Below are 10,377 nucleotides of genomic sequence, written 5' to 3'. Positions count from 1 at the left end.
CCAGCCCCGGGGCGAAGGCGGCGGCGGCGCCTTTGCCACGCTGGGGAACGCGTTCGCGGGGCGCCAGCGACATCCTCCGGCCAGAACAGGAACACCCGCTCCCGGCGCGTCCTCTCGACCTACCGGGTCACCTGCAGGAAGTACTGCGGCCCGCTTCTCACCGCTCGAAAGCCGCGTGCTTCGTTACTCCCGGGCAGCCTTTCGTTCTGGAAGGAATTCCTTCTGCAGCCTTTCGTTTCTGCTAGGGAAAGACCACGATAACGTTAGTGCAGCTAAGCTGCAGGATGAATACGGACACCGAATTAACGCTTTCGGCTGCGATCACTTGCGGTTTTTTAATACCTGATTAAGAGTGGCCGGTGAAACAAACAGCTGGCCAAGTCCGAGGTGAACGTCAGCCGAGAACTTTGTCTACGAGGAGAAAAGATCGCTCTGCTGTAATGCTGGAAGTCTTAACTGCAAGCATGGGAGACCACCGCTTTGTTTGAAAAGGTGCCCTCCACTTGGCCGCAAAATCTGTATTCAGTGTTAGCTCAGGTTCCTTCTGCTAAAATTCCACCATCTTTCTCCCCTAAATTGCTTTCTACGCTTTCTACCAGAGTGTATGTATTTATACTCACACACACACACACACACACACAGAGACTGATTTAATCTCCACGTTCGTCAGGAGGGATCTGTACGTTGCCGGTTGGCTGCATCCGGCACCGACTGACGGCGGGTTTTCGTTTTTGTGGACACCCCGTCTGTTACGGGAGGAAACCGTTCACGGAGAGATGGCCTTAAACGCATTTCAAGTGGGTTTGTCCCTAGGAAGACCCCACCGCGTCCCCAGGGACCGGTAGCGGACGCCCCGTTTCGGCTGTATCGCTGCGCCGCCCGTCGGTGCCTCAGCCCCCCGCCGGGGCTCACAGGGCTCCCGCGTCGGAGGCGGCTGCCGGGCGCCGCCCCCGGGCACCCACCTCCCGCTCCCCTCGGGGCGGTGGCTGGCACCGCCCACCCGGCCCCGCCCCGCCTTTCCTCCAATCGCGTGCCTCCTGCCGGCGACGTGGAGGTCGCGGTGCGCCCGCGAGCGGTGTCGCTTAGCAACCCAGCGCGTTGTGTGGCGGCGCGCGCCTCGCCACAGCCTCTCCGCGCAGGGCGCCGTTGCGGCTGCCGCGGCCCCGGAGCGGGTGGAGAGGCGCCCAGCCGCCGTTGGGCCGGAGGCAGGCCGTCGGTAGCGGGGAGGGTCTGCCGTCCCGGGGCTCCGGGAGCAGCGGGAGCGGGGCCGCTCTCTGAGGGAAGGCGAGCGGGAGGAGCCGAGGGCGGTCGGGTAATTACCTTAGCGACAGCGCGCAGCCCCGCGGCGCCAGAGGCAGGGGGGCGACAGCGCCGGGTCCTAGCGACAGTCCGCGGAGCACCGGGCGAGGCAGGGTGACGCTCCAGGTCCAATAGGAAAGCCGAACGGGAGCAGGGCCAGGGAACAGGCCCGCCCAGCGCGTAGCTCAGGGCGGGAGGGGCGGGAGGTAAAGGCGCCAGCCTGTGCTTAGATGGAGTCCGGCGGCAAGAGGACGTGGGTGGAGGCTCCAGGTGAAAACGGTCGGGACAATTAAGGTCTTACTAGTGCTCTCGGGGCCCCGACAGCTAGCTCGGGACCCGCTACCTCAGGAGCCGGTGCGGACGCGGAGGGTGAGAGAGGTTTTATATCCGCGGCATTTCACACCGGGCAGCGTGAAACGCCCTGGCTTCCCTCCTGCCGTCGGGCCGTGCGGCGCAGAGCTGCGCGGCGTCTGTAGGGGCACCCGCTGCTCGACGGGCGCCGTTCCTAGCGAGGGATCCGCTCCGCTGCCTTCGCCGGGCCAGGGCTGCGCGACGCGGGCTCAGTCCCGCAGACAGCAAGTGAAGGGTCTCTTCAGCCCTGCAGAAGTCGCGTTTCAGGTGTGTTACGTGTTTACTGGCGCAGGGCCAGTAAAACCTTGTGTGTGCACAGAGATTTGTGCCTTTCTTGACTGTATAGCGTGAATGCTTCAGGCCCTGGTCTTGCATACGTATCCTAAAGATCGCTTTGTTAGTTCATACTAAAACCTATCCTTAATCATTCACAGAACTACTTCGCTGTTCTTCAAATATCTGTCTGGAAGTTTCCTATGTCCTGTTGTGGTTTTTTTGCTATTGTGCTGACCTAGAATTACCAGTATATTTCCAAGCAGTTTCTGAATTCTACATGCCTAAACAGTAAGGGGGGGGGGGGGGGGGGGCAGGCATTGAGTACTTTTTCTGCAGTGCTTGGTGAAACTGATCTATCACTGGAGCTTTTAAGAACTAAACCAATATTAAATTTAAATAACTTTCTTCTATTAATTGCCAGGTTAATAAAAAGAGTAACGTCATATTCAGTATTTGGTGCCTGAGGCAATAATTCTTAAAAACCGTAATTTAATTCTGACATTGATGGCTAATCTCTGTCTGTTGTCAGTAGATGTGAATGGAGTCTCAGTATCTGAAAAGATGCCTGGGAAGTTGCTTGAAAAAGGGACTGGCAGAGGTTGTAGAGCATCGGCCGGCAGATCCAATAGAGTATCTGGCACATTGGATTTACAATTACAGAAGAATCTTAGATGAAGAAAAAAAGGTGGATCCATCTTGGGCAAAAAAATTCATGACAATATAATTGATGCTATTTAATGCCTCTTTATTTTTTTAATTGATTCTGTGTTACCTCTGAAATAGAGAATGCTGGAGAGAATTGAGCTGGAACAACAACGGGAGGCGGCCCTGGTAGAACTCGAAATGTTAAGAAAAATGAAGGAAGAAGAGCTAATGATTCAGCAGAAACTTGAAGAACAGCGTCAGGTTAATAATACTTAATAATAGATAGTTATAAATAGTATATGATGCTGTGGCATCTTGTAGCTCTCTGTATACTTCTAATCTCTGTATAATGATTTTGACAGAAGGTAGCATAAAACAAGTATTTTAATCTAATTTTTCTAAATAATAACTGAAATGATTAGTCAGCCCATGGGAAGAAAAACTTACATACTATGCAGTAAAATGTTATAAAAAAAATGAAGAAGCCTAAGGTAAAAAGCAACCAATTTAAGACTTACATGAGAAGTAACTTAAAATAAGTAGGCTATCATCTGTAGTTAATAATGAACAAGAGCTGGTGCAAATAAAGCTAGAAATCATTGCAAAAATTTTTGACAGGCCTGCTAAGAGGCCTGGGAGTAATAACCAATCATTGTCTGAAGCTACTTCCATGTAACGTCAGTAATGCAAAAAAAGCTAATGAGAATGTATACACAATTACAGAGTCCTGAAAATGGTTGGTAATCAATGAATGAAGACTGTGTATGTGAGCAGTATGTATAGTGTGATCCAATGAGGTCCCTTTTTCTTTCCTTCGCTACCTGAGCATTCTGTTGGTATGAAGCAATTTGAGTCCTATGCTATATGGACTTTGAATATGAGAAATAAAGATAATATCTGTGTTTCTAGCTGTTCTTTTTAAAGGAGTCATATGAATTTGACCACACATGTAACAGCCTTAGTGTTGCTGTGATAATGTTGACATTATCTGACTGGATTTTTTTACATGGCTGACTTTCACGACGTTAAAATCAAGAGTAATTTTAAATCTGTGCTGATCTTGTTAAGCCCAGTTCTAGTGTAAGGTGCATTCATTCTATTTCACTTGCACTTTTTAAATTTGGACTTTACAAATTTGCAGACCAAAAGTTATGTGCTTAAGGATTTCATGAGTCATTTAAAATAGTAAATGGAAACAAGAATATGAGGTAATTCACAGAGAATTAAATAAGTTATTTCATGTAAACTGCAGGAAAGATGTTGAACAATACTCACATTAGACACATTTTTTAACCTAACTCACAATTTTGGCTATAGTCACGTACTCAGGCATGGTTTGATTATATGTACCAAAAATGAATGTGAAAACTAGTTACTACAATATGACCATATTTATAGCAACTGCTCACAAAACACTACAGCAAACAGTATTCTCTAGGCCTTAGTGCTGTTGAATGTGAACAGTTAGATTATGCAGTTTCTGAAGTTTTGATGCAATAGGACTTGGCTCACAAAGAATAAACACTTTGTATTAGATATTTCCGATTGGAAATATTAAAGGTTGCTGATGAAGATGATAATAATGTTAATGACATTGCTTGCCAACCTTTTCTGTAAGTTTGATTCTATATGGATTCAGCTGTCTGTGCTAGATACTGTATGAAGTATCAAAGAACTTAATCCGAAGTATAGGAGATAATGAATATAGACTGATAAAGAGCATGCGGAATGAGACAGTATCTTAAGTGTGTACACTAACTTCAGTTGTCTATTTCTTCTTCCTCTTGGCAGTAAAGCCTTTCTATCCATGTGTGTCTAAAACCTATGAAAATGTTGAGCTAGGTAATACTGAAAGGGCTTTATGTTATTAACATTGCAGTTATGTTTTCTGCTTCCTTTTTCATTTTATTTAAGATTGCAATCATGAAATACATTGTAAGCAATGGGGTAGGGAAGATGAATGTGGTTCTTTTCCTTCTAATTTGTCCTTTCTTAAACTGTCTGCAGGGTCAGCTGGAACAAGAACGTGAGGAGTTGAAACTGCAGAATGAAGAAGACGAAATGCTGTTGCAGAGGAAAGATCAAGAGGTTTAAGCCAAAGCTTAGTCAGTGGTTTGAAAGTACTGTTAATCAGCTGTCTTTGCCAGGTGGAGGCACTAAATATGAAACACAAGGCAGAAGCCCATGGGTGTTGAACTAACACATAATTAAAAAAAAAAAAAAAAAGTTAAAATGGGGGAAGAATGTCTAACACCTTGCTTCCAGTCTGGGTTTTATACTTGAGTTTTGGTCTGTTCTATTAGGTTTATTTAGTTTATATTCAGAACAGAGCATAAATTTATTGCAAAATTTAGCCTAAGGTCAGCTTAGTTGATGCTTTCACGTTCCTTGATGGTATTTATGAGAAAGTATTATAACTTAAGCATGTCTAATTTAAGTGTCTAGGCAGTAATGCTTTACAGTGTGCCAGCACAAAGTCCATTTGCTGTGCCTGGAAAAGGAACTGTGGATTGGAATTGGGATGCCTCTTGATTGTGAGATCTTCCTGGTGCACAGGAATTTATACTAACAGAAGAGTGCGTATACAGATGTCCATGTAAATGTATGGTATTTTAATGCTATTTCAGTAAAAACATACACTGATAATTGGCATGCTTATCTCAATAAAGCTTTTAAATGTGAGTATCTCTTACATTTACATGGAGCACATCATATTTTAGAGATATGTACATTTTTAGACCACTGTTAAAATACCGACAGAACATAATTGTAGAAAGATGACAGTATTAAAGTGACAGAAAAAATGAATATATAGAAATTTAAACCAAAATTCCTGTTATTTAAAAAAAACTGATAAAAATAGTCTTAACAAGCATACAAAGACCATACTCATATACTAACACGTTTGTATAGCATGCATCTAAAGTACCTCTTTATATTAATACATAATGTCATTTTAACATGTCTGAAATATTCTCTGTAGATAATTATTCATGACATGGAATACTTTTAACTGAAAACTGGTTTTCATTACCATAGGAAAATGAAAAGACGATAGCTGAACTTACAGATAGACTTGGAGCACCTAATTTGACCAGAGTTGAGGAGCTAGATGAGAATGGACAGTTTGAGGTAAGTGTTTAGAAAGAACAGGGAGATTATAAATGATTGATTCTTACAGATTTGCTTTTCTGCACTGACATATCAAAGGTTAAAACTGTTGCAGTTAAGACTGTGCTGGTTCTTTCCTATGGTTTTAAAGGATGGTATTTTGGCCACAACTTCCAAACTGCCCATAGCCTGTTCTCTGGTGCAAGTTAAGCCATTCTAAAAGACTGTGTGGTGTTGGCTGACTAAATCTTCAAGATTTAAAATGCCCTTTTGTATTCAGGTGCATTACAAATGAAAATATGAATATTCTCAGAGAGGAGGCAGCCTTCCTTTGCCATGTGAACAGATAGTCATGTACAACATGTACTAAATTACAAAAGATTACTCACTTTTGAGTGATTGAAGTAATTTATATTTTTCTGGTTGGTATGAAGTATATTTTTTGTGCAGAAGAATGTACTCTTGTGCAGAGATATCTGAGCAAACATTTAACATATAACACCAGATACTAAGGACACACAGTGCTCACTAAGGCTGGGGCCTGCTGAGAATCAGGTTATCTGAGCCCTGTGCCAAGATGAATGTACTGCTTTCAGTACTACAACTATGGCTCTATGCTGTGATCCTCAGCTATCTTCTATGCCCAGCTTTTTTTTTTTTTTTTTAAATTCCTTTTATACTTGACAGTCCAGGGAAATGAGAGAACATGAATCAGCCTTTATTTATTGTAAGGCATGGCAGTACGTTTAACAGATGATGCCAACTCCTGTGAAATCAGCTTTATGAGTATTCACCGGTCATAAAGATATTGGTACGGTCCGACTTTTTCCAGTTAGAGTATTCAAAGTGGTATGACTTGAGATTTTGATATACTAGTTTTAGTACATCATTATCAGAACCCTTTTTCCTTTATTAGCCTTAATAATATGCTTTATGCTTAAGGTTACTTTAATAACAGCCTGTTTTATAAGTATTCTTTAAATATATTTATGAACATAATTATGACTGTACTTAGGGTCAGATTTTCACAGGTGTTTTTTTACCAGGGTAAATCAGATGAGTTCTCAAAATCTCCTATAGCCCCAATTTTTACAATTTTCTGATAATTACATATTAAAAAGTATTCTTGAGGCTTCAGGCCTATTTTATGTGTTCTTAAATAAGTGAATTGCAAAACCAGAAGTGAACATGAGTAGTAAACTTACCTGCTTCTTCTTGTATGTGCCAGCTTCCAAGTTTTCATGCCTAAAGTCATTTAAAGTTGGATTACATTGGCCTTTGGTGATGTTATTTCAGGTTTTACGGTGATGTTTGTTGAATTAAACTACAAATTAAGAACAGGTCAATAAAATGAAAATATATAGACTTGTACTATTGAAACTATACTGCTCTCAGTATCATAGTACTTTATCCAGACCTGCTGGATTTTATAATAGAAGTCTGGTGATAAACTTCATCGCATTTCACTGAATGGAAGAATACATAATTATATTGATGAATACCAACTTGTCTTTCACTGAGTTTTTTCTTTTTCTTTTCTCCTCTTTTTTACTTTTTGCAAAGTTCAGTTAATGCTGGCAACTGATAGAAGTTATTTTTTGTTTTTTAGGGTATAACAGATCTCATGGCAGAAGCAGAACAAGAAAGTTCCCAACTGATCTGAAAGCAGTAAATATATTTTCTACTCATTACTTGCTGATCCTGAAGTGTAATATCTTAATTTATGTATTTTATATATAGAACTGATTTACATACCTTTTGTTTCAGTTTCTGTGCTTTCTGAGTGTTTGTATAAAGTCTGTTAATTCTGGCATGTGATGCTTCCTTTTTGTTCTTAAATCATTGTAGCTAGCAGAGCTGACTCAGAGGAAGAAAACTGCAACTGAAATGTAAGCAGTAAATATATTTTCTACTTATTGTCCCTTGATTCTTGACATGTAACCGTAATAATTACAGATATAATTAATGTGTCAAGATTATTTTGGAGTACAGGCTACAATATGATAATTTTAATCAATATTAAAAGAATAAAAGATTATTGAAAAAGGATTTTCCAAGAATTTGAATGATTTCTGATAGAAAGAGGGAGTGATCTACAGATTAGAAGGTGTGGAGAGAGTTCTGCACATCAAACTAGATGCAAAAATCAAATCGGAAGATTTTCCAATTTATCTGGAAGAGAGAAATTGAACTGTGTGTGACTGCGTAGACAGATGTCCTAAAAGATCTTGTCTGTCTTGGAAATCATGAGGTGCTTTCTGTAACACTAGGTGTTTGCTCTAGGCTTTATAATAACCTTTTCTGGTTATTGTGTGGTATTAGGTGAGCTGCAAGTGTCTGCATAAGAGTTTTAATTAGTCAAGTCTTAAAATAATCTTTTCTGCTTTTGCCTTGAATTTGGAAATCAATAAATTACATCTCTGTTGTCTTCAGTAACTACCATTATAAGTTCTCAAAGCTTCACTTCTAATAAAAATTGGAAGGACATTTAGCTTGATCCATATTTATCTATAAAAATAAGTTTTATAATTCTTAAAGACTGCATTAATTTTTATAAGGACAAATTTCTGTAATCACTGATATCTTGGTACAGGTTGTCAAGAATGTTCCATGTCTGTTCGTTATAAATAGAAAAGACACCAGCATTAAGAAATCCTACACTTCTTGGCTAAAACAGGCCTTTGCATCTCAGTGTCTTCCAATAATACAGGTTAGTTGGACAATTAACACTTAGTCATTGCCAATATTGTGCAATGAAAATACTCTTCATTACAAATTCAGTGCATAGTTAGTGCATACACTGCATTCTTCAGTTTTGGGATAAAAGAGATTTTGGGGATAATTTCACTTTAATGTGTTTATATTACAGTTAGCTTTAAGGGTTTCGCTATCTTTGGCAAACTTAAAAATATCTACATACCCAACAGGCAAAGGTCAATCATGTAATAAATATTTTTATGCTCTAACTTGTTCTGTTCATGTAGCTCATACTAGGCATAATCCTACCAATTTTTAAAATGGTGAGCACTATTGATTTCTAGTATAGTAATATATTATTTTTCCCTTAAAAATAATAAAGTACATTTATTAAAGAAGTCCTGTTGCCCTCTTTATTGCCATATTGCTTTTTAGACATTGTTGATTGGTATGTCTTATATGAACATCCTTAAAATCAAAAGAGAAAAATGTCACTTTCCAGATATAAATATTTAGAAATGTTTGTGTAACTTTTTAAGTAATGAAAAATGGAACTACTTTTGTGACTAGGTGGTCAGGATTTGCTATCTACATTTATTCTGCATTGGTGTAGGTTTGCAATTTCCATGACAGTCAAGAAGCTTTTCTGTGGAATGAATATACCCTTATGGTTGATATTCCAGTAAACGGATTTTGTCACAGTTTATGATTATATTTATGAGTAACCATTAAAACAGTGTCATTTTAAGGCTGCATTTTAAGGTACTACAGTTCTAGTTACACCTATTAACACTGTATGCACAGCAGCTTCTTGTGACAATCTCAAAGGGATTGAGTGACTGGATAAATAGATGGAGTTTCCCTTTTGAGCCAGTATGTATAACTGGATCTTGTTATTTAGATTAAATTTTTAAAAAAAATAATAAGTAACTTGTGTCCATTTACATGTTACATGATTGGACAATCATGTTGACTATGAAAATTTCAGCCTTCATACAGCCTTCATATTTAATTAGAAAATATGTTCAAGTTATAAGGCAGTATTTTAAAACATGCTAGTAAATAATTCTAATTACTACTTTCAACATGTGGCTTTCATTTTCTATCTTTTTGTAACATTTGTATCTTTCTTTGATTTTGTTATATGTGTGTCCACTAGAGTGCATCCTAAATAAACACACTGGCGGCTCTGTCAGTAACAACCCATGAAAACTACAACTTTTGTTTGTCATTTTGTTTCAGCTTATTTTTTAACTGTGACTTTTTCTTTGTGATCCTGCAGTTTGTATTCCACATTCTCTTTCTAGATAGGAATTGAATTTTTGGATGGAAACTGCTATCAGAAAATTGCTTAGCAAGGGTCAAAATAAAATGGTAGATTCCAATTTACCTATTCCTTTGCTGTTACATTATGTACAGAAGACATAAGTTGTTCAAATGTTATTTATAGGAATTCCCGTTTTTTCAGGATTTGATGTGCATAGACCTGGTGCATTGATCACCTTCTACAGCTTTATAGGAATTCTTATGTTAGATATGGGGCCAGAGGGTAAACAATTCTTGGCTCAGTGCTTTCTTAAGGTGCAAAGCAGTCTGTAGGTAACTTGGAAACGTAGTTCACAACAGAGATGACTTCTGCTTGGGTGTCTACGCCTGGAGGGAAATTAAGGCAGCTTAAAATCATCTTTGGCTTCTCCTCCTGAACTTTAACCTTTGGAGCATAGCAAGCTAGAGCCTGGAACAGGAAGAGAACAGAGAAGAAGATACTATTTTATTGTTACTGCATGTGATGTGATTTCAGAAGTGTTAATACAATTTAACCTCTGCATAAAAATCTGAAGTCACATATTGAAAAAAAAATGCAATTACCTAATGTAACTTCAGCTACAGCTTAGACTCCCTTTGAATACACTTTTGTGGAATGAAGAAGGTGGAATTCAGAGGCAGATGATGGAAAATGTTGCTGAAAATAAGGTGCTACATACTGACAGAAGATTT

The 10,377-nt window shown here is 39.7% G+C and overlaps 1 protein-coding gene across 11 annotated transcripts; it reads left to right on the top strand.

Moving 5' to 3' along the window:
* The first annotated feature begins 330 nt into the window (after positions 1-330).
* On the top strand, positions 331-9,594 carry DYDC1 (DPY30 domain containing 1). 11 transcript variants are annotated; one of them, XM_030031596.2, is made up of 8 exons: positions 1,584-1,917; positions 2,459-2,611; positions 2,710-2,832; positions 4,579-4,659; positions 5,611-5,703; positions 7,292-7,350; positions 7,531-7,571; positions 8,276-9,594. In XM_030031596.2, exons 2-6 carry the CDS (start codon positions 2,465-2,467, stop codon positions 7,343-7,345), a joined length of 498 nt encoding a protein of 165 aa, XP_029887456.1. In that variant the 5' UTR covers positions 1,584-1,917; positions 2,459-2,464; the 3' UTR covers positions 7,346-7,350; positions 7,531-7,571; positions 8,276-9,594. The 11 variants fall into 11 exon arrangements, with proteins under 11 accessions (XP_029887451.1, XP_029887453.1, XP_029887452.1 ...); XM_030031595.2 differs by having other exon boundaries at positions 7,531-9,594; XM_030031591.2 differs by lacking the exon at positions 1,584-1,917 and adding an exon at positions 331-492 and having other exon boundaries at positions 7,292-9,594.
* Positions 9,595-10,377: the final 783 nt, after the last annotated feature.

The sequence above is a fragment of the Aquila chrysaetos genome, chromosome 11, assembly GCF_900496995.4.
Source record: "Aquila chrysaetos chrysaetos chromosome 11, bAquChr1.4, whole genome shotgun sequence".
Lineage (NCBI taxonomy): Eukaryota > Metazoa > Chordata > Aves > Accipitriformes > Accipitridae > Aquila > Aquila chrysaetos.
The sequence above is the reverse complement of the archived record's forward strand: the minus strand, read 5'-3'. Positions and strand labels throughout refer to the sequence as shown.